The 25302-nt window shown below is 47.6% G+C and overlaps 2 protein-coding genes and 1 long non-coding RNA gene across 3 annotated transcripts in view; 1 reads left to right on the top strand and 2 right to left on the bottom strand.

Moving 5' to 3' along the window:
- Positions 1-25302, bottom strand: part of LOC130298204 (oocyte zinc finger protein XlCOF7.1-like) — a 177118-nt gene that overhangs the window by 139536 nt on the left and 12280 nt on the right. The window lies entirely within an intron of this gene.
- LOC130298846 (uncharacterized) lies at positions 10-18717 on the top strand. The gene is made up of 3 exons (XR_008850138.1): positions 10-129; positions 10674-10783; positions 18668-18717. It is a non-coding gene; the product is annotated as an uncharacterized LOC130298846 (long non-coding RNA).
- LOC130308348 (uncharacterized) overlaps positions 21477-25302 on the bottom strand; it is a 145197-nt gene continuing 141371 nt past the window's right edge. The window contains 1 exon segment of the mRNA XM_056552245.1: positions 21477-23168. Within this exon segment, the coding sequence (XP_056408220.1) occupies positions 22201-23168 (968 nt within the window). The 3' untranslated portion in view covers positions 21477-22200.

The raw sequence follows: 25302 nt of genomic DNA, 5'->3' as shown, positions 1-25302 counted from the left end.
CCCACTGCTGCTGGGTCCTGGGAACAGCAGCGGTGATGTCATTAAGCTCCGCCTGTGCCCCAAGCCGGTGCCCGGAGCTGGAGCTAACGGAGGAGATTAAAGGAGATCCCTGCCACGGACCGGGACAAGGTAAGTACCATTGTCATCAGTGTCACCTGCACTACCTGTCGGTACCGACAGGTTAGTGCAGGTGACACAGGTAACAGATTTCCTTTAATAGAGGGGCCCTACCTACAGGGGGCAAGCTACCTACAGGAGGGTCCTACATAATTAATTTGTCCCCATGTAGGTAGCTTGCCCCTGGTATATAGGACACTCCTGTAGGTGGCTTGCTCCCAGTATATAGGACCCTCCTGTAGGAAGTTTAGTAGGACTTTAGTAGGTAGGACCCCCTTGAAGGAATATTTTTACAGGTAGGACTGCATTGTAAGAATTTGTTGTAGGTAGGTAGTACATTGGGTAGGTAGGCAGACAGGTAGTAGGCTGGTTAAGTAGGCAGGCAGGTAGTGAGTTGTCTAGATTGGTAAGCAAGTAGAACATTTGCTAGGTAGTTAGGCAGGTATTACATTTTCTAGGTAGGTAGGCGGGTAGCATGTTTGCTAGGTAGGTAGGCAGGTAGCATGTTTGCTAGGTAGGTAGGCAGGCAGGTATAACATTTGCAAGGTAAGTAGGCGGGTAGCATGTTTGCAAGTAGGCACGTGGGTAGCACGTTTGCTAGTAGGTACGTGTGTATCACGTTTGCTAGGTAGGTAGTACGTTTTGTAGGTTGGCAGGCAGGCATTAAATGGGGGCACACTGTATCAGTGTACCCCTACCAGTGTGCCTCCAGCTGTTGAAAGACTATAACTCCCAGCATGCCCAGACAGCCAAAGTCTGTCCGGGCATGCTGGGAGTTATAGTTGTGCAACAACAAGAGGCACACTGGTGGGAAAACTCTGCCCTCAGTACTGGGTCTCCAGCAAGATGGCACCGCCTCCCCGCAGAGCAGAAGCCTGCTGCAGCACATGGGGAGCCGGGCTACTGCTACCAGGTGGAGCATTGGAATATGCTTCATTTTCTAGGAGAGTGTCCAGGAAGGAGTGCGCCGACACTTTACCTGACAATCAGCCGAACAGATGCTCTTCTCTGGCGGGATGTGTTTGACGTTGTGGGCGGTACCTGCTCCAGTGACTAGGACACTTCTGCTTGGTCTGGCGGTAAACGTCATAACGTGTCAGTCAGTGTCATGACACTTATTACCGGCCAGGAGATTTAAAATTAGTTAAGTTAAAAAACAAAATAAAATTTCCGCCGCCATTTTCCCACTCGATTTTCGCGGCACCGGTACAGGGGCACAGTCAGGGGGTGATGTACAGGGGCACAGTCAGGTGGTGATGTACAGGGACACAGTCGGGTGGTAATGTACAGGGGCACAGTCAGGTGGTAATGTACAGGGGCACAGTCAGGTGGTGATGTACAGGGGCACAGTCGGGGGGTGAAGTACAGGGGCACAGTCGGGGGTGATGTACAGGGGCACAGTTGGGCGGTGATGTACAGGGGCACAGTCAGGGGGGGATGTACAGGGGCACAGTCAGGTGGTGATGTACAGGGGCACAGTCAGGTGGTGATGTACAGGGACACAGTCGGGTGGTAATGTACAGGGGCACAGTCAGGGGGGGATGTACAGGGGCACAGTCGGGTGGTAATGTACAGGGGCACAGTCAGGGGGGGATGTACAGGGACACAGTCGGGTGGTAATGTACAGGGGCACAGTCGGGTGGTAATGTACAGGGGCACAGTCGGGTGGTAATGTACAGGGACACAGTCGGGTGGTAATGTACAGGGGCACAGTCAGGTGGTAATGTACAGGGGCACAGTCGGGTGGTGATGTACAGGGGCACAGTCGGGTGGTGATGTACAGGGGCACAGTCGGGTGGTGATGTACAGGGGCACAGTCGGGTGGTGATGTACAGGGGCACAGTCGGGTGGTGATGTACAGGGACACAGTCAGGGGGGGATGTACAGGGGCACAGTCGGGTGGTGAAGTACAGGGGCACAGTCGGGGGTGATGTACAGGGGCACAGTCGGGCGGTGATGTACAGGGGCACAGTCGGGCGGTGATGTACAGGGGCACAGTCGGGCGGTGATGTACAGCGGCACAGTCGGGCGGTGATGTACAGGGGCACAGTCGGGCGGTGATGTACAGGGGCACAGTCGGGCGGTGATGTACAGGGGCACAGTCGGGGGTGATGTACAGGGGCACAGTCGGGCGGTGATGTACAGGGGCACAGTCGGGCGGTGATGTACAGGGGCACAGTCGGGCGGTGATGTACAGGGGCACAGTCGGGCGGTGATGTACAGGGGCACAGTCGGGCGGTGATGTACAGGGGCACAGTCGGGTGGTAATGTACAGGGACACAGTCAGGGGGTGCAGGGCCAGAATAAGGCTGCCTGGAAGACTGAGCACTTCATTATGATGCCCCCCCCGACAGTTCCCCCACATTAGGTGCAGTATAGTTCCCCCGCATTAGGTTGTAGTTCCCCCCTATTAGGTGCAGTACAGTTCCCCCCATTAGGTGCAGTACAGTTCCCCCACATTAGGTGCAGTATAGTTCCCCCACATTAGGTGCAGTACAGTTCCCCCACATTAGGGGTGCAGTACAGTTCCCCCCACATTAGGGGTGCAGTACAGCTCCCCCCCCCACATTAGGGGGGCAGCACAGTTCCCCCCCCATTAGGGGTGCAGCACAGTTCCCCCCCCCCCATTATGGGTGCAGTACAGTTCCCCCACATTAGGGGTGCAGTACAGTTCCCCCACATTAGGGGTGCAGTACAGTTCCCCCACATTAGGGGTGAAGTACAGTTCCCCACCATTACGTGCAGTATAGTTCCCCACATTACATGCAGTATTGCCCCCCCCATTTGGTGCAGTATAGTTCCCCACATTGGGTGCAGTATAGTTCCTCCACATTAGGTGCAGTATAGTTCCTCCACATTAGGTCCAGTATAGTTCCCCACATTAGGTGCAGTCCAGTTCCCCCACATTAGGTGCAGTACAGTTCCCCCACATTAAGCTGGAAGTATAGTTCTCCACATTAGGTGCAGTATAGTTCCCCACCATTACGTGCAGTATAGTCCCCCACATTAGGTGCAGTACAGTTCCCCCACATTAGGTGCAGTATAGTTCCCCCACATTAGGTGCAGTATAGTTCCCCCACATTAGGTGCAGTATAGTTCCCCCACATTAGGTGCAGTATAGTTCCCCCTCATTAGGTGCAGTACAGTTCCCCACATTAGGTGCAGTATAGTTCCCCCACATTTGGTGCAGTATAGTTCCCCCACATTAGGTGCAGTATAGTTCCCCCACATTAGGTGCAGTATAGTTCCCCACATTAGGTGCAGTATAGTTCCCCACATTGGGTGCAGTACAGTTCCCCCCATTAGGTGCAGTATAGTTCCCCACCATTACGTGCAGTATAGTTCCCCACATTACATGCAGTATTGTTCCCCCCCCCCATTTGGTGCAGTATAGTTCCCCACATTGGGTGCAGTATAGTTCCCCCACATTAGGTGCAGTATAGTTCCCCCACATTAGGTGCAGTATAGTTCCTCCACATTAGGTCCAGTATAGTTCCCCACATTTGGTGCAGTATAGTTCCCCATATTAGGTGCAGTCCAGTTCCCCCACATTAGGTGCAGTACAGTTGCCCCACATTAAGCTGGAAGTATAGTTCTCCACATTAGGTGCAGTATAGTTCCCCACATTAGCTGCAGTATAGTTCCCCCACATTAGGTGCAGTATAGTTCCCCCACATTAGGTGCAGTATAGTTCCCCCACATTAGGTGCAGTATAGTCCCCCACATTAGGTGCAGTACAGTTCCCCCACATTGGGTGCAGTATAGTTCCCCCACATTAGGTGCAGTATAGTTCCCCCACATTAGGTGCAGTATAGTTCCCCCTCATTAGGTGCAGTACAGTTCCCCACATTAGGTGCAGTATAGTTCCCCCACATTTGGTGCAGTACAGTTCCCCCACATTAGGTGCAGTACAGTTCCCCCACATTAGGTGCAGTATAGTTCCCCACATTAGGTGCAGTACAGTTCCCCCCACTAGGTGCAGTATAGTTCCCCCCACATTAGGTGCAGTATAGTTCCCCCCACATTAGGTGCAGTATAGTTCCCCCCACATTAGGTGCAGTATAGTTCTCCACATTAGGTGCAGTATAGTTCCCCACATTAGGTGCAGTATAGTTCCCCACATTAGGTGCAGTATAGTCCCCCACATTAGGTGCAGTACAGTTCCCCCACATTGGGTGCAGTATAGTTCCCCCACATTAGGTGCAGTATAGTTCCCCCACATTAGGTGCAGTATAGTTCCCCCTCATTAGGTGCAGTACAGTTCCCCACATTAGGTGCAGTATAGTTCCCCCACATTTGGTGCAGTACAGTTCCCCCACATTAGGTGCAGTACAGTTCCCCCACATTAGGTGCAGTATAGTTCCCCACATTAGGTGCAGTATAGTTCCCCCCACATTAGGTGCAGTATAGTTCCCCCCACATTAGGTGCAGTATAGTTCTCCACATTAGGTGCAGTATAGTTCCCCACATTAGGTGCAGTATAGTTCCCCACATTAGGTGCAGTATAGTTCCCCACATTAGGTGCAGTACAGTTCCCCCACAGACATACAGCCTTCAGCCATATACAGTGTATGGCTGGAGGCTGTATGCCTGTTTATTGCCCCAGTGTTCCGACCATCGGTCCAGGGTCATGATCTATCGCTATGGCCTACAGGCTATAGTAGTAGGTCCCAGGACTGGAGAGCAGTGGTGGTCGGAACACTGAAGATGACGTGCCGCTGGTGAGTGGTGACTTACCATGCGCGCGTTCTCCTCGATGCTCCGCTCTGCTCTTCTATGGGCGCATGCACGGGACGTCAGTGACGTCCCTGCATGCGCTACCTCCCGGCGGCCCCTGCATTTTTAAAGTTAACGCGGGGCCGCAGAGAGGTAACCGGGGCATCCTTGTGTCCTGAATTTTTTTTTCATTACACAGGGATGTCCGGAATGTGACGGGGGCCACGGAGCAGGCGCTTTATGAGCGCCAATGATGATCCAGCCCTGAAGGGGTGATGTACAGGGGCACAGTCGGGTGGTGATGTACAGGGGCACAGTCGGGTGGTGATGTACAGGGGCACAGTCGAGTGGTGATGTACAGGGGCACAGTCGGGTGGTGAAGTACAGGGGCACAGTCGGGTGGTGAAGTACAGGGGCACAGTGGGGCGGTGATGTACAGGAGCACAGTCGGAGGGTGATGTACAGGGGCTCAGTCGGGCGGTGATGTACAGGGGCACAGTCGGAGGGTGATGTACAGGGGCTCAGTCGGGTAATGATGTACAGGGGCATAGTCGGGCGGTGATGTACAGGGGCACAGTTGGGCGGTGATGTACAGGGGCACAGTCGGGGGGTGATGTACAGGGGCACAGTCTGGAGGTGATGTACAGGGGCACAGTCGGGTGATGATGTACAGGGGCACAGTTGGGCAGTGATGTACAGAGGAACAGTCAGGGGGTGATGTACAGGGCACAGTCGGGCGGTGATGTACAGGAGCACAGTCGGGCAGTGATGTACAGAGGCACAGTCAGGCGGTGATGTACAGGGGCACAATCAGGTGATGTACAGGGGCACAGTCGGGGGGGTGATGTACAGGAGTACATTCGGTGGTGATGTACAGGGGCACAGTCGGGCGGTGATGTACAGGGGCACAGTCGGGCGGTGATGTACAGGGGCACAGTTGAGGGGGTGATGTACAGGAATACAGTGGGGGGTTGATGTACAGGGGCACAGTGGGGCGGTGATGTACAGGGGCATAGTGGGGCGGTGATGTACAGGAATACAGTGGGGGGTTGATGTACAGCGGCACAGTGGGGCGGTGATGTACAGGGGCACAGTCGGGCGGTGATGTACAGGAGCACAGTCAGGGTGGTGATGTACAGGGGCACAGTCGGGTGGTGATGTACAGGGGCACAGTCGGGTGGTGATGTACAGGGGCACAGTCGGGTGGTAATGTACAGGGGCACAGTCGGGTGGTAATGTACAGGGGCACAGTCGGGTGGTAATGTACAGGGGCACAGTCGGGTGGTAATGTACAGGGGCACAGTCGGGTGGTAATGTACAGGGGCACAGTCGGGTGGTAATGTACAGGGGCACAGTCGGGTGGTAATGTACAGGGGCACAGTCAGAGGGGGCAATGTACAGGGGCACAGTCAGGGGCAGGGCCAGATTAAGGCTGCCTGGCAGATGGAGCACTTCATTATGATGCCCCCACCCCCGACAGTTCCCCCCCCCCAACAGTTCCACCACATTAGGTGCAGTATAGTTCCCCCGCATAGGTTGTAGTTCCCCCCCCCCATTAGGTGCAGTACAGTTCCCCCCACTTTAGGGGTGCAGTACAGTTCCCCCCACATTAGGGGTGCAGCACAGTTCCCCCCCATTAGGGGTGCAGTACAGTTCCCCCCCATTAGGTGCAGTATAGTTCCCCACCATTACGTGCAGTATAGATCCCCACATTAGGTGCAGTATAGTTCTCCACATTAGGTGCAGTATAGTTCCCCACATTAGGTGCAGTATAGTTCCCCACATTAGGTGCAGTATAGTCCCCCACATTAGGTGCAGTACAGTTCCCCCACATTGGGTGCAGTATAGTTCCCCCACATTAGGTGCAGTATAGTTCCCCCACATTAGGTGCAGTATAGTTCCCCCACATTAGGTGCAGTATAGTTCCCCCTCATTAGGTGCAGTACAGTTCCCCCCATTAGGTGCAGTATAGTTCCCCCACATTTGGTGCAGTACAGTTCCCCCACATTAGGTGCAGTACAGTTCCCCCACATTAGGTGCAGTATAGTTCCCCCCATTAGGTGCAGTATAGTTCCCCCCACATTAGGTGCAGTATAGTTCCCCCCACATTAGGTGCAGTATAGTTCTCCACATTAGGTGCAGTATAGTTCCCCACATTAGGTGCAGTATAGTTCCCCACATTAGGTGCAGTATAGTTCCCCACATTAGGTGCAGTACAGTTCCCCCACAGACATACAGCCTTCAGCCATATACAGTGTATGGCTGGAGGCTGTATGCCTGTTTATTGCCCCAGTGTTCCGACCATCGGTCCAGGGTCATGATCTATCGCTATTGCCTACAGGCTATAGTAGTAGGTCCCAGGACTGGAGAGCAGTGGTGGTCGGAACACTGAAGATGACGTGCCGCTGGTGAGTGGTGACTTACCATGCGCGCGTTCTCCTCGATGCTCCGCTCTGCTCTTCTATGGGCGCATGCACGGGACGTCAGTGATGTCCCTGCATGCGCTACCTCCCGGCGGCCCCTGCATTTTTAAAGTTAACGCGGGGCCGCAGAGAGGTAACCGGGGCATCCTTGTGTCCTGAAATTTTTTTTCATTACACAGGGATGTCCGGAATGTGACGGGGGCCACCTGCGGGCCCGGAGCAGGCGCTCTATGAGCGCCAATGATGATCCAGCCCTGAAGGGGTGATGTACAGGGGCACAGTCGGGTGGTGATGTACAGGGGCACAGTCGGGTGGTGATGTACAGGGGCACAGTCGAGTGGTGATGTACAGGGGCACAGTCGGGTGGTGAAGTACAGGGGCACAGTCGGGTGGTGATGTACAGGGGCACAGTCGGGTGGTGATGTACAGGGACACAGTCAGGGGGGGATGTACAGGGGCACAGTCGGGTGGTGATGTACAGGGGCACAGTCGGGTGGTGAAGTACAGGGGCACAGTCGGGGGTGATGTACAGGGGCACAGTCGGGGGGTGATGTATAGGGGCACAGTCGGGGGGTGATGTATAGGGGCACAGTCGGGTGGTGATGTACAGGGGCGCAGTCGGAGGGTGATGTACAGGGGCACAGTCGGAGGGTGATGTACAGGAGCACAGTCGGAGGGTGATGTACAGGGGCTCAGTCGGGCGGTGATGTACATGGGCACAGTCGGAGGGTGATGTACAGGGGCTCAGTCGGGTAATGATGTACAGGGGCATAGTCGGGCGGTGATGTACAGGGGCACAGTTGGGCGGTGATGTACAGGGGCACAGTCGGGTGGTAATGTACAGGTGGTAATGTACAGGGGCACAGTCTGGAGGTGATGTACAGGGGCACAGTCGGGTGATGATGTACAGGGGCACAGTTGGGCAGTGATGTACAGAGGAACAGTCAGGGGGTGATGTACAGGGCACAGTCGGGCGGTGATGTACAGGAGCACAGTTGGGCAGTGATGTACAGAGGCACAGTCAGGCGGTGATGTACAGGGGCACAATCAGGTGATGTACAGGGGCACAGTCGGGGGTGATGTACAGGAGTACATTCGGTGGTGATGTACAGGGGCACAGTCGGGCGGTGATGTACAGGGGCACAGTCGGGCGGTGATGTACAGGGGCACAGTTGAGGGGGTGATGTACAGGAATACAGTGGGGGGTTGATGTACAGGGGCACAGTGGGGCGGTGATGTACAGGGGCATAGTGGGGCAGTGATGTACAGGAATACAGTGGGGGGTTGATGTACAGCGGCACAGTGGGGCGGTGATGTACAGGGGCACAGTCGGGCGGTGATGTACAGGGGCATAGTGGGGCAGTGATGTACAGGAATACAGTGGGGGGTTGATGTACAGGGGCACAGTCGGGCGGTGATGTACAGGGGCACAGTTGGGCGGTGATGTACAGGGGCACAGTCGGGCGGTGATGTACAGGAGCACAGTCAGGGTGGTGATGTACAGGGGCACAGTCGGGTGGTGATGTACGGGGGCACAGTCGGGTGGTGATGTACGGGGGCACAGTCGGGTGGTGATGTACGGGGGCACAGTCGGGTGGTGATGTACAGGGGCACAGTCGGGTGGTGATGTACAGGGGCACAGTCGGGTGGTGATGTACAGGGGCACAGTCGGGTGGTAATGTACAGGGGCACAGTCGGGTGGTAATGTACAGGGGCACAGTCGGGTGGTAATGTACAGGGGCACAGTCGGGTGGTAATGTACAGGGGCACAGTCGGGTGGTAATGTACAGGGGCACAGTCGGGTGGTAATGTACAGGGGCACAGTCAGAGGGGGCAATGTACAGGGGCACAGTCAGGGGCAGGGCCAGATTAAGGCTGCCTGGCAGATGGAGCACTTCATTATGATGCCCCCACCCCCGACAGTTCCCCCCCAACAGTTCCACCACATTAGGTGCAGTATAGTTCCCCCGCATAGGTTGTAGTTCCCCCCCCCCCCATTAGGTGCAGTACAGTTCCCCCCACTTTAGGGGTGCAGTACAGTTCCCCCCACATTAGGGGTGCAGCACAGTTCCCCCCCATTAGGGGTGCAGTACAGTTCCCCCCCATTAGGTGCAGTATAGTTCCCCACCATTACGTGCAGTATAGATCCCCACATTAGGTGCAGTACAGTTCCCCCACAGACATCCAACCTTCAGCCATATACAGTGTGTGGCTGGAGGCTGTATGCCTGTTAACGTCCCCAGTGTTCTGACCATCGGTCCAGGGTCATGATCTATCGCTATGGCCTACAGGCCATAGTAGTAGGTCCCAGGACCGGAGAGGAGTGGTGGTCGGAACGCTGAAGATGACGTGCCGCTGGTGAGTGGTGACTTACCATGCGTGCGTTCTCCTCTGCTCTTCTATGGGCGCATGCACGGAACGTCAGTGACGTCCATGCATGCGCTACCTGCCAGCGGCCCCTGCGCTTTTAAAGTTAATGCGGGGCCGCAGAGAGGTAACTGGGGCATCCTTGTGTCCTGAAAAGATTTTTCATTAAACAGGGATGTCCCGAATGTGACAGGGGCCCCCTGTGGGCCCGGAGCAGGTGCTCCATGAGCGCCAATGATGATCCAGCCCTGAGGGGGTGATGTACAGGGGCACAGTCAAGTGGTGATGTACAGGGGCACAGTCAGGGGGTGATGTACAGGGGCACAGTCGGGGGGTGATGAACAGGGGCACAGTCGGGCGGTGATGTACAGGGGCACAGTCGGGCGGTGATGTACAGGGGCACAGTCGGGCGGTGATGTACAGGGGCACAGTCGGGCGGTAATGTACAGGGGCACAGTCAGGTGATGTACAGGGGCACAGTTGGGCGGTGATGTACAGGGGCACAGTCAGGTGATGTACAGGGGCACAGTTGGGCGGTGATGTATAGGGGCACAGTCAGGTGATGTACAGGGGCACAGTCAAGGGGGTGATGTACAGGGGCACAGTCAGGCGGTGATGTACAGGGGCACAGTCGGGTGGTAATGTACAGGGGCACAGTCGGGGGGGGGTGATGTACAGGGGCACAATCGGGGGGTGATGTATCTAGCTATTTACGGTACCCTGCCAATTGGAAATTGTTAACTATATTACCAGATGCAGGAGAGCAGGCACAGTGCTGTATCTGCAGTGAGAAAGAAGGGCATAGGCAGGGTCCGAATATAAGAATAAGGCCTATATGTCAGCACATGTAGAGTTATGACAAAGCCTGGCTACTGGTATCACTAGTCCACCAATGCACATATAAAAAAGGAAAGGGAGAGACAGATAGGGAGCGCAACTTGTGCCGTTATTTCGGTGAAAACCAGGGCAAGTAAAGTACCAAGGTTATGCTAACCTGAGGATGTTGTACGCAGAGTACAACATCTAACAACGCATTTCACCCAATTCCAGGGTAAGGGGCCAGGAGCTGCCTGAGGAAATCCCGTGTCGGAGAAGGTCTCTGAACGGTGCTGTGGAGCTGAAGATATTCCGCAGGAACTGAGAGAAAGAAACCTCAGAAGGTGAATATGTCTTTAGTGTTAAAGGATCGATTTGGACAAGTAAAATAGTAAAATGAAGTGTATTACTGTGGCCCAGTGTGATATGGGAGACCAGAGGATGAAACAGACGTCACAATGCTCTGGGCCCTGGCGATTACGGGGGCCGAAGCATTGTGACGTTATGGCCCCACCCCCGTGTGACGTCACGCTCTTCCCCCTCAATGCAAGCCTATGGGAGGGGGCGTGACAGCTGCCATGCCCCCTCCCATAGGCTAGCATTGAGGGGGAGGAGCATGATGTCACAAGGGGACTGGGCCGTGACGTCACAATGCTCCGGCCCCGTGATCACCAGTAATCAGACCCGGAGCGAACATGCTCCGGGCACTGATTGTAACCGGGGTGCGGCAAGCAAGATCACTGGGTCCCCAGCGGATAGGGGATAAGATGTCTTAGCGCTGGAGTACCCCTTTAATGTGTAAAAATAAAAAATTGATAATCGATTGTATTAGTTTAAGAGACAAAAAGTAATCGAAATGTATATCTTATTGGAAAATACTCAGTTTCAAAAGGAAGATTGCATTAGTAAATTAATTCGGTCACCTCATTAAGACCATACGGTTGCAGACAGTGAAGACTATAAATCCAAAACATTTCTTTTCTAGATAAAGTCTCAAATCTATTGTATATATGCGGAGGAATGTAATCAATTGGTATAATGGAAATGACTATCAATTTCTTCATCTTTATGCACTAAAGTAATATGCCAAGAAAGACTGTGGAACAGGAATCATTTCTTTATATTATTACGGTGTTGATTAAGACAGTGTCATTTTTGAGTGGTGCGACCCACATACTGTTGGCCGCATTTGCAATTGATTAAATATATTAAGTATGAGGACTGACAGGACATATTATATTTTATAGAAAAACTTTGTGTGGTGTCCCGGTACTGCATCCTATCCGGTACCTTTTTATATAAGTCCCCATAGCCAGAGTCCCTAGGATGTCGGGGTTCTTCTTAACTAGCCTGCCTCTAGTCATCTCTCATCTAGGTATTAGTCATCTAATAATTCTTTAGGATTTGTATATATATATATATATATATATATATATATATATATATATAGGATTATACAAGTGTATATAAATGGTTAATTACCTGAGCATAGCGTAACAGGACCTGCGGGTCACGTGACCGGGTAAACTCTATGGTTTTGTGCTTAACCCCTTAAGGACTCAGCCCATTTTGGCCTTAAGGACTCAGACAATTAAATTTTTACGTTTTCATTTTTTCCTCCTCGCCTTCTAAAAATCATAACTCTTTTATATTTTCATCCACAGACTAGTATGAGGGCTTGTTTTTTGCGAGACCAGTTGTCCTTTGTAATGACTTAACTCATTATATCATAAAATGTATGGCGCAACCAAAAAACACTATTTTTGTGGGGAAATTAAAACGAAAAACGCAATTTTGCTAATTTTGGAAGGTTTTGTTTTCACGCCGTACAATTTATGGTAAAAGTGACGTGTGTTCTTTATTCTGAGGGTCAATACGATTAAAATGATACCCATTATTATATACTTTTATATTATTGTTGCGCTTAAAAAAAATCACAAACTTTTTAACCAAATTAGTACGTTTATAATCCCTTTATTTTGATGACCTCTAACTTTTTTATTTTTCCGTATAAGTGGCAGTATGGGGGCTCATTTTTTGCGCCATGATCTGTACTTTTTTTTTGATACCACATTTGCATATAAAAAACTTTTAATACATTTTTTATTATTTTTTTTTTAATAAAATGTATTAAAAAAGTAGGAATTTTGGACTTTTTTTTATTTTTTTTCGTTCACGCCGTTAACCGTACGGGATCATTAACATTTTATTTTAATAGTTCGGACATTTACGCACGCGGCGATACCAAATATGTCTATAAAAAATGTTTTTTACGCTTTTTGGGGGTAAAATAGGAAAAAACGGACGTTTTACTTTTTTATTGGGGGAGGGGATTTTTCACTTTTTTTTTACTTTTACTTTAACATTTTTTTACATTTTTTTTTACACTTGAATAGTCCCCATAGGGGACTATTCATAGCAATACCATGATTGCTAATACTGATCTGTTCTATGTATAGGACATAGAACAGATCAGTATTATCGGTCATCTCCTGCTCTGGTCTGCTCGATCACAGACCAGAGCAGGAGACGCCGGGAGCCGGACGGAGGAAGGAGAGGGGACCTCCGTGCGGCGTTATGAATGATCGGATCCCCGCAGCAGCGCTGCGGGCGATCCGATCGTTCATTTAAATCGCGAACTGCCGCAGATGCCGGGATCTGTATTGGTCCCGGCACCTGAGGGGTTAATGGCGGACGCCCGCGAGATCGCGGGCGTCGGCCATTGCCGGCGGGTCCCTGGCTGTGATCAGCAGCCGGGATCAGCCGCGCATGACACGGGCATCGCTCCGATGCCCGCGGTTATGCTTAGGACGTAAATGTACGTCCTGGTGCGTTAAGTACCACCTCACCATGACGTACATTTACGTCCTGCGTCCTTAAGGGGTTAAGGACCTTTGGAGGTCCCTATGACGTTTATCTCCCATCGCTCCTTGTAAAGGTGAGTGACAGTTAATTGGACCAGTAAAAACGGCCCCGCCCCTGCCCATATAAGGGAGCAGCGACCATTGCTCACCCTCTTTCCTCGTGGGCTGTTAGTGGAGAAGGATCTGCGCTGCTGTTATCAGTGAGTTTAGGCCTGAGCCTTGCGGCGACAGCTGATATCTTCTAAATTGTGAGTGTAGCAATCCCTAAACACTCTGCAAGATCACCGGACCTTATCTATCCCCTAAATCCGGACGGATCGTCGCAATATTCCCTAATTCAGAGACTTTTATGAAAAGTCAAGGTCCGCAACAACTGTCAGTCATTGCACTGGATAGTGACTGTATTTCAGAGACTGTTATTGTGCATTGGATGTACGCAAGTAAAGTTGTCCAAGTTCAAGTTCAAGTACCTTGTGGACCTTCAGTCATTTTATGCATGCACCTATCGTTACTGGGAAGGGCGGCGATAGGCCGGAGAATTACCTCAGCATACTAGCGCTCAGCCAGGCGTCACGAACTATAGGGTTAACATTAACCCCTCATCTACCACAACACCCCAACTACCATACACCCCCCAAGGGCTACCACATTTGCCTGTATATGTACTAGAGAAGGTGGTTTTAGTGTCCTGTATAGCTAGACAACATCTACATCTGGGACAATTAAATTTATACACTCCGTTTTTGATGCTAGAGGGAGAGATGTCACTTTGAATGTATTTTGTTTGTTTCTTGATCCGACTTGGTGCTATAATGTTTCGTAAAGAGGGAGCTCTACGGAAAGTAAGACCTGGTTTAGAGGGTAAGATCTTTTTCAGGCAAGGGTCGGATGTCAAGATGTCCCAATATTTTGTTAGTTAATTCAAAAGGAGTAACCACCTTTGAGGGCACTCCCTCCGTCTGGAGAAGAAAAGGTTTAGTCTAAAGGGGCGGCACGCCTTCTTTACCGTGAGGACTGTGAATTTATGGAACGGTCTACCTCAGGAACTGGTCACAGCAGGAACAATTAACAGCTTTAAAGCAGGGTTAGATACATTCCTGGAACAAAATAACATTAATGCTTATGCAGAATTATAAAACTACATCCCTTTCCCTTATCCCCTTACATCCTTCCCTTCAATCCCCTGGTTGGACTTGATGGACGTATGTCTTTTTTCAACCATACTAACTATGTAACTATGTAACTATATATTAAAACATAACTTTTAATAACTAACTACTATCCTTCTTCCTATTCGAAAGTGAACGACCAATTGGTAAGGGCCCTTTTACCAATTGTCACCTTAAAAGTGTAAAATTCCCTCCTATAGGTGAAAAATATAGTATTGATATCTTTGTTGACACTGTGTGTCGAGAAATTGAGACTAAATTCTGCAACTTTACCCCTTCGAGTAACAACTTAACATTTGCTGAGCGTCAAGCTCTTAAAACCTTGGAGGCAAATAGAGACATAGTCCTGAAGCCCTCTTTAGTTGCAATTTAGTTGTACTGAACCATCATGATTATGTCTCTATGTGTTTGAAAATCCTTTTGGATGAAACTACATATCGTATTTTACCTTCCGATCCTACACAGATTTTTCAAAAAGAGCTCTTGGAAATACTTAGGTCAGCCAAGGAGGCGGAGTTGATTGATGACAGGGAGATGGCCTTTTTATATCCATCCTCACCAAGAGTCTCTACTTTTTATGGCCTCCCCAAGGTACACAAGGGGTTGGATCCCCTGAAATGCTGGCCCATAGTGTCCGGCATGGGTAATCTAACATAGAACCTTGGGGTGTACCTCGACAAAGTTCTTCCTCCATTCGTTGTTAGCCTGCCCTCCTATCTAAGGGACACGATGGACCTGTTGCTGAAACGGCAGGACGTGTCCCTTGAGGAGGGACATTGGTTGTGCTCTATTGACGTGGAGGCACTATATAGTTCCATTCCCCACCAGGTGGGCCTCCACGCCGTGGAGCACTTCCTCAGAAGTAGGAGTATACATCATATGGCACACAACGAATTGATAACAATGCTCATGATAACAATGCTCATAAACTTCGTATTAACGCACAACTATTTCCTGTTTAACAACCGCTATTACCATCAAATTAAAGGGACTGCCATGGGCAGTCCCGTGGCGCCCACCTACGCCAACCTAGTTTTAGGATGGTGGGAGGAAGTGGTTGTGTTCAGCGAAGACCTGGCCCAGTACCAGGATTCGATCCTGTACTGGGCCAGGTATATAGATGATATCATCATCATATGGGCTGGTACTAGAGAGTCCTTCGAGGAATTTGTGGCCAGACTAAACCAAAACCAACTAGCTCTGGGGTTTACATATGAGGTTAACAAAAACTCTCTATGTTTTCTGGACATATCTATATCTCGAGGAGATAATGGCAACTTGGAGACGAGGGTCTACCGTAAACCCACGGCAGGTAATACTTTATTGAAGTGGGACAGTCACCATCCACAGTCACTTCGTGCTGGAATTCCGAAGGGCCAGTACCTTAGGATCAGACGAAACTGTTCCAATAAGGATACGTTTAAAGAGGAAGCCAAGAACCCGAGAGATCGATTCCTGTCCAGGGGCTATCCAGATCATACTTTGAGAAAGGCATTTCAGCACTCGAGGGACAGTGATAGGAACCAATTGCTAGTCCCTTCACCTAAGGGAGACACTCCCCAGAACAGAATCATTGCCACCTATGATACGGCAGCCAAGGGGATTAGGCAGCTAATTGATCATTTCTGGCCAATCGTACATACAGACCCTATCGTCTCCAAGTTTATAGGCCCCAAACCCCTCATTACATACAGGAGGGGGAAAAATCTGAAGGATCACTTGGTGCACAGTTATTATGTTCCGCCCACCAAAACTGGTACCTGGCTGGATAGAAAAATCATGGGAACATACAAGAGTGGGAGCTGTAAAGCGTGCAAATACATCAACACTTCCAAAACATTTTGTAGTTATACGTTGAATCGAGAGTTCAAAAATTTAGACTTTGCCAACTGCAAGACCTCACATGTTGTATACTTGGCTATGTGCCCTTGCCCAAAATCTTATGTGGGTAAAACTATCAGGGAGGTAAGGCGTAGAATACTAGAACATGTGGGAGATATTGAACACTCTAGAGACAAACCACTTGCTATGCACATGCGCAGTGTCCACCCACAGCACCCCTTCAATATATCATTTCAGGTTATTGAAGTACTAAAGAGAGATGGAAGGGGTGGTAATTTGGATAGACAACTCCTCCAAAAAGAAGCCAAATGGATATTCAAGCTAAAAACCATTAGTCCGGAGGGACTTAATGATAATTTGGCATTTGCCTCTTTCATTGATCCATAATCAACACTCTATTTATTACTCCATTGTTTTGTCAGCCAATATGTATCCTTTTGTTGAGCAGGCTATGACAGAATTATGACACATACTTATTGCCCTTGAAAATTGGGTTAATGAGCTAACTAAAGCCACTATGTCAGGTCCCCCCTCATATCGATATATGTAACATAAATTTCATATATCTTTATATTTATATATGCAACATCGATTTCATATATCAAGATCCACTACTGCATTAAAAACGTATCAACCCATTCCATCCTTAAGGGATGCTCATTATGCATTATCATTCTAGTATTAAATGTCTATTTATAATACTCATAAGTATTAGATCCAAATATACAAACATGTATGTAATGGAAGACGGCGCAGTTTGAGCATCTGTTGCTGTAAATATGTATGCCGTATATACCATTGCGGTTCCCTTCTACGGAATGCTCTACTGTGATACTGTGTAGGATCCTGCACAACCGCACTGTTTGGAGCGCAGTCTGTGTTCCACTAGGTATGCGCAGGCGCATTGACATTAGCGCCACGAGTCTTGCACTTACTGAATGGATGGCCGCTGAACCGGAAGCCTGTAATTTTCACGCAGGCACATGGGCTGGAATGCTTTTTGCGGTTCACCCACCGGACAGCGTGCAATATCCCGGAAGGAGATGAATTGGCTCCTGACGGACAGCAGGTAAGGGCTATAAAAAGAGACATCTATCCAAATATAGGGTGCCAACATCGCTGCATCTATCCTTTGGCATCCTTCCTGACATAACCGGGCTTCCACTCCGCAGTCTGGACATCATTGCCTGTAGGACTGGGCCCTTCAGCTGATCGGGCTGAAAAACCTGAGCTTTTTCATCACCTAATGGGAGCATTGAGCTAAGTATTATTTATCATGTGATCTATATGTACACCGTAGTATGCAAATTGATCTCTGTATGTCCTGTGCAGCCCCCTGCTGGGCTATTGGTACCTGAACACCAATTATCATGTGGCTTTGTTACTATGTTTCTAATCTGGTTTAGCCTACTCTGATTTTGTGGTACCAGGGTGATTGTGGCCCAATTGATGTACCCGATTCCCTATCCCTGATGAACCCCTCTGTGCCAAGAGTGGGGGAAACACGTCGGTATAATACATGGGGATTGTCGCCCTGTTGTTGTAGGGAACAACTTTATTCCAACTAGGATGGTCCAAATTTCTAGTGGACATTCTATGTGATTTTTATTTTATTCACGTGTGTTCACATATACACTGTGGCCTGGATTCGAGACGATCTGAGATTATACAATAGTCTCACATTATACTGCTATTTTTTCTATTCCCCTCCTGCATCTGGTTGTTATTTTATCCTGTGCACTTAGTTGACAGGAAGGGAACGGCACCGTGGTCGAGGCCATCCTGTTAAGGAGATGGGTCCCTCGAAAGGCAGGGAAAGACTTTTTGGGGGGACACAGACATCAGGGTGGGCACGATTACCCTTTCCTGCTCATCATTTGTCACAACAAAACTGTTTGACCAATCCATCAGTCTATACCCACGTTAATTACCATACCTGTTTTACATCTATCCAATCTTTTATGTGATCAGTCTCCAATACAGGCCATTTGATTTTTGTACATACACTTTCATTTGAAACCTTTTTTGTGTTTTGGTACCCTTTGTAACTTTTAGTTGTTAAAAGTTATGTTTTAATATCATGCCTCAAAGGTGGTTACTCCTTTTGAATTAAGTATATGAATTTGGACTGGCCGTCCGCTACCTTGGGTATTTCTCGACCTGGCAGTTTGCAGCTACTGCATCATTTTTTGCTGTTCTGATATTTTTCCAATATTTTGTTAGGACATTTTTAATCTTTTTGTGTCCCCCTGAATAAGTAGTGACAAAGTTTGTAATATATTTCTGATGTCCTTCTAGTATACCGTATTTGTTATTGCTCTCACTTTTTTCTCTTTTCATTTTTTTTTCACAGGTTCATCATTGTCCTCCCTATATTCCTGGCAACATAAATCAGGGTGTGTAGTCGAAAGGCATTCTTCTTGTGTCAGCATAGAGGCTGTCAGGATCCGGACTGGTAGCTGGTAGCGGAGGCAGGTGGTGGATCCTCTGTGTCAGAGAGCTGATGACGTGGGCCGTACCAGGGGAATGGAGTCTAAGGGATTACTGGTTTTCACCAGAGCCCGCCGCAAAGCGGGATGGACTTGCTGCAGCAGGTTACCCCCAGGCCGTTCCACCCAGTAGCGACTCAAACCTCTCTGGCAGCTGAGATAGGCACGGTACAGAAGGGTCAGGCAGAGGCGAGGTCAGACGTAGCAAAAGGTCAGGGCAGGCGGCAACGGTTCTCAGGTGGTCACAGCAGGAACAATTAATAGCTTTAAAACAGGATTAGATACATTCCTGGAACAAAATAACATTAATGCTTATGAAGAAATATAAAATCCCATCCCTTCCCCAATATCACGCCACACGCCTACCCTTCAATTCCCTGGTTGAACTTGATGGACGTATGTCTTTTTTCAACCGTACTAACTATGTAATTATGGCAACAAAGATCTGGCGAGGGCAGGAAGGGGCTGGACAGCTAAATAGTATGGCCCTTAATTAACAATTTGGGCCAGGCACCAATCATTGGTGCACTGGCCCTTTAAACTTAAGTCCGGCGCACGCGCCCTAGAGAGCGGGGGCGCGTGCACAGGGACAGGGCAGCGCCAGAGGGAGGCGCAGCAGGAACGGGAGCATGGTAAGGAGTATGGGATGTGGTGCGCGTGCGGGAGCGCCCCGCCATGCGAACCACATCCCCACCAGACGGGGAGACAGCGGTGCGCTCCCGGTCAGCACGTCTGACCGGGGCACCCGCAGCAGGACAAGGCTGTGAGCGCTCCGGTCCCGGAGCACGGACCGGAGCGCTCAGCCTTACAGAGGCTTTGATTAAGGCATCTTCCACTAATTGTTTTGGGTATCCTATCTCGATAAAACGTATTTTAAAAATTGCAGCCTGAGAAAAAATTTTTGAATCTTTCGTGCAGTTTTTTCTAATTCTGTGGAATTGGCCACATGGCATGTTTTCACTCCATTTCCAATATTGGCCGCTGAGGAAAGGAAAAACTATTCGAATGAAGAGGTTTAAAATATGTGACAGTAATTAGCTTATTTTCTTCATGTGAATTAAAAAGATCAAGAAATTCTATAGATGTTTTGGAATATTCTGGGGTTAAAGTTATACCCCCAATTAATTTGATTAATGTCTTGAATAAAAATTCATCTTTGTGGACCTTGGGCAGATGGAAATAAAACGGGGTAGAGGGGTTAGGAATAAATAAAAACTTTTTCTTTTTTAGTTAAAAGCTGATGAGAAAGACCTTCATTTAAAAGTAATAAAATCTTTTTTTGAAGTATTGGAAAGGGTCTTCGGTGACTTGTTCGTAGTAATCAGTGTCACATAATTTTTTCCATGCTTCACTATCGTAGTCACCATACTGCTGTATCACACATCCGCCCCCTTTATCCGTGGGGCGGATCACGATATCTTCGTTCTTTTTAAGGGTATTGAGGGCATCTCGTTCATTCTTCGTAAGGTGTCCTTCACTATAAGTATTAGAAAAAGTCTTTGGAAAATTCCTAAATTCACTCGCAACTAAATCATGGAACTTTTGAAAGAATGTCCCTGACTAGTCGTCGGGTAAAATTTTGACTTAGGTCTTACATCTGGGTGTATACCCACCAATGCCTGATGTCTGCTGGGTGGATACAGCTAACACTATCTCACCACTGTCTGCTGTCCACTGACCACAGATACCACTAGTCCCCACTGTGCACAATCATGTGGTGCTGAGGGTGGGCCACTACATGCAGTTGTCAGAATTTGACTAGTTTCAATCAGGCTTGGGCCACAAGGCAAAATTTTAACCTCCTGTTGTCCACAGGCTACTACTCTTACTAGTCTGCCTCTTCCTGCTGGATACTGCAGGCCCACTAGTCTGCCATCACCCTTGCTACTGGTACCTCCAACTATGACTGGGACACCTGGCCAAATTTAAAAAGTTTTTGAACCACCTGACGTCCACAGGCTACTAAACTTTTACCAGTCCGCCTCCTCCTGCTGTACTCTCGCTACTACTAGAACCTCTAGTCCGCCATCACCCTAGCTGCTGGTAGTTTTAACCACACACAACCCATGATTCCAAAAAAGGGATGTTTTATTTTTTTTTATCTTTTAATGCAAAAGCTAATTCTTCATGATTATTTTGGGACATATAAGCTGTTGCTACTCCAGAAAAAGAACATTTTTGGAAACCTTCACAAAATCCATGCCACCATCTTCACTTGGCAGAGTAAAAAGCTATTGATACTTCCAAAAAGGGAAATTTAAAAACTTTATTTTAACAATTTAAAAATTTCTGTTTGGCAGTCAAATGGGGCTCCACTTTCAAGTAAACACTCCCCTAAAGGGTGAATTTTAGGATTTTTTTCACAATTTAAAAATTCATCTTCATTTAGAAAAGTTCAAACTTTCATCATGTTCTTCTCTATGTTGAAGTTTACACTGAGAGACGACATATTCTCGGCACTGGGAAAAAGTATTTGATTCTATGATGTAAGGATAGGGTAGGAACCATACTGGAGGCAATGTTCGGTGGTGCAAAGAGATAATGTAGCAACAGCACTCACCTTGGTGAGTGCTGTTGCTACATTATATCTTTTCATAGTCTATTCTATATGTAGAATGCTTTCAGAAAGCCATTACGTCTTCAGATACCTCAATCTGATTTGTTTCAAATTTAGACCCTCATAGCCTCCATAAACAGACTTTGTAAAAAGGCTGTTTAATTCCTGTGTGAGCTACAGGGAGGGGCTGCTCTGTGAGAGTGAGCAGGGAGGGCGGTGTTGCCCTCCAGCCAATCAGGGACACAAAAGGACGGCACACTGAAGCTGTCAGCTCTCTGATCAGGGTAGAAGGGAGTGTGACGTGTCGTCTAGGACTCTAGTCATCAGTGTGATATGATCTCCTGGACTTCCTGCCTGGAGAGAAACAGGGTGCAAAAACTACACTTCACATCGCAAAGTTATATAACTTCATCACGTGCAGCTATATAAATGGTCATTTCATTTGGCTAGAACTCTCCTTTAAAGAAGCTATTAGTTTCCATGGGTTACCGCATATCACCATAACTGAGCCTTAAAACCACTTTAAAACTACTTCAATACATCCTAGCAGTGTTATAGTCTTTCGGGTGTTTCGGGGCTTATTTTGTGCCCCTTTGCAGTAAACCGAGCCAAAATGAACAGGCAACTTTGAGAAAGTTCGCTCAATACTAAGTAGAATAATATATCACACTCTTTTCCTACCAAGTAAACAATAGTGATGACATCGCTGAATAGGTGACTACGTTCTAAAAGAAAACTTTTATTAACTATTGGTAACAAGTTTGGAGATGCAGAATATGATACATGTATAAATGTCAGATATCCTATGTACATGGTTAATATATAGATGTGTTATCTGCATCATTTATTACTCTCAATTGACTTCTCTCTTGTGTGCGTTCTTTGATGTTTAACAAGAAATAATTTCCGAGTAAAACATTTCCCACATTGTGAGCATGAAAATGGCTTCTCTCCTGTGTGAATTCTTAGATGTAGATCAAGAACTGATTTTTTAGTAAAACATTTCCCACATTCTGAACAGGAAAAAGGCCTTTCTCCTGTGTGAGTTTTTTTATGATTAGCAAGACTTGATCTACCAGTAAAACATTTCCCACATTCTGAACATGAAAATGGCTTCTCCCCTGTGTGAGTTCTTTTATGTAGAACAAGATATGATTTATCACTAAAACATTTCCCACATTCTGTACATGAAAATGGCTTCTCTCCTGTATGAGTTCTTAAATGTTGAACAAGATTTGATTTCCTGGGAAAATATTTCCCACATTCTGAACACAAATAAAGTTTCTCCCCTGTGTGAGTTCTTTGATGATGAACAAGAATTTCTTTCTTTGCAAAACATTTCCCACATTCTGAACATGAAAATGGCTTCTCTCCAGTGTGAGTTCTTTGATGTTGAACAAGATGTGATTTCTTAGTAAAACATTTATCACATTCTGAACATGAAAATGGCTTCTCTCCTGTGTGAGTTCTTAGATGACTATTAAGATATGATTTTTTAGTAAAACATTTCCCACATTCTACACATACATTTAGTTTCTCCCCTGTATGATGTCTTTGATGTTGAACTAGACTTGATTTGATAAGAAAACATTTTCCACATTCTGAACATGAAAACGGCTTCTCCTTATTTTGCTGTGATAGATCAGAAGATGGAACTGGTTTTAAAGGATGAGATGAGAGATCTTGGCTGTGAAGGGCTGAGGGTGTATCTGGGATAATGGAATGTTCTTCATATGTATCTTGTGTGATATCATCATCTGCTTTATAATCTGACAATATAAGATTCTCTGATCTCCTGGTACAAGAATCTGCCAAGAATTAAACAGATGTTATTTTTGAGTAATAACTTCAACCCCTCAGGATAATACAATTTTTGCATTTACATTTTCCATCTACATACATGAGAGCCTGTTTTTCTCTGGGACCAATTTTACATTATATGGACACCCTTCGTCTTGCAGGAAAAAAAAGTTGTGGGTTGAAATAAAAAACTATTTTTTTTAAAGCCGCAAAAATAGAGACAGAAAGACTCATTACCAAAGAGAGTAAAACTAGCCCCAAAGTGTTCTTTAACTATATAAATAGCAAAAAGGTCAAAAATGAAAGTGTTGCCAATATTTAAAAAGGGGTCAAAAGGTGACCCGGGAATTATACACCAGTTAGTTTAACCTCGGTTGTATGTAAATTGTTTGAGGGTTTTCTAAGAGATGCTATTTTGGAATATCTTGATAAAAATAAATGTATGACCCCATATCAGCCTGGCTTTATGAGGGATCGGTCCTGTCAAACTAACCTGATCAGCTTTTATGAGGAGGTGAGCTCCAGACTGGACCAGGGGCAATCGCTGGATGTCGTATATCGGGATTTTTCCAAAGCATTTGATACGGTGTCACATAAAAGGTTGGTGCATATAATGAGAAGGATGGGGCTGGGTGAGAATGTGTGCAAGTGGGTAAGTAACTGGCTCAGTGATAGGAAACAGAGGGTGGTTATTAATGGTACTTATTCTGACTGGGTGACTGTTACTAGTGGAGTACCACAGGGGTCAGTCTTGGGTCCTCTTCTATTTAATATATTTATTAATGACCTTGTAAAGGTCTTGTAGAAAGCAGTAAACACTATAGAGGACAGTGCACTGTGTACAGTAGATAACACTATAGAGGACAGTGCACTGTTACAAATGGATCTGGATAGGTTGGAAGTTTGGGCTGGGAAGTGGCAGATGAGGTTAAACACTGATAAATGTAAAGTAATGCGCATGGGGAAGAAAAATCCGGCCTGGGATTATGTATTAAATGGGAGAACACTTGGGACGACTGACGTGGAAAAGGACTTAGGAGTTTTAGTTAACAGTAAATTTACATGTAGTGACCAGTGTCGGGCAGCTGCTGCCAAGGCAAATAAAAGCATGGGGTGCATCAATAGGGGCATAGATGTCCACAACAAGGAAATATTCTACCGCTGTACAAATCACTAGTCAGACCACACATAGAATACTGTGTACAGTACTGGTCAGACCACACATACAATACTGTGTACAGTACTGGTCAGACCACACATAGAATACTGTGTACAGTACTGGTCAGACCACACATAGAATACTGTGTACAGTACTGGTCAGACCACACATAGAATACTGTGTACAGTACTGGTCAGACCACACATAGAATACTGTGTACAGTACTGGTCAGACCACACATAGAATACTGTGTACAGTACTGGTCAGACCACACATAGAATACTGTGTACAGTACTGGTCAGACCACACATAGAATACTGTGTACAGTACTGGTCAGACCACACATAGAATACTGTGTACAGTACTGGTCAGACCACACATAGAATACTGTGTACAGTACTGGGCACCAGTGTACAAGAAAGATATAGTGGAGCTGGAGAGGGTTCAAAGACGGGATACCAGGGTAATACGAGGAATGGGAGGACTACAGTACCCAGAAAGATTATCAGAATTAGGGTTATTTAGTTTAGAAAAAAAGAAGGCTTAGGGGCGACCTAATAACTGTGTATAAATATATCAGGGGACAGTACAGAGATCTCTCCATGATCTATTTATACCCAGGACTGTATCTATAACAAGGGGGCATCCTCTACGTCTAGAGGAAAGAAGGTTTCTACACCAGCACAGATGGGGGTTCTTTACTGTAAGAGCAAATGCCCATGTCGGCGATCGGAGCAAATCGCAAGTGAATTCAAACTTGCGATTTGCGCGATTCCGGGTCATTACGGGTCTATGGTGACCCGGAATATAAGGGGGATCGCGGGTGTCTAAGACACCCACAACCCCCCTGAAGAGATAGGAGTGAGGTGGCAAGGGTGCCACCCCTCCTATCCCTGCTATTGGTGGTCTAGACGCGACCACCAATAGCAGATCGGGGGCGGGGGGGTTAACTTTCGTTTTCCCCGTCCTGCCCACCCACAATA

This window comes from Hyla sarda, chromosome 1 (assembly GCF_029499605.1).
Source record: "Hyla sarda isolate aHylSar1 chromosome 1, aHylSar1.hap1, whole genome shotgun sequence".
Taxonomy (NCBI): domain Eukaryota; kingdom Metazoa; phylum Chordata; class Amphibia; order Anura; family Hylidae; genus Hyla; species Hyla sarda.
The sequence above is the reverse complement of the archived record's forward strand: the minus strand, read 5'-3'. Positions and strand labels throughout refer to the sequence as shown.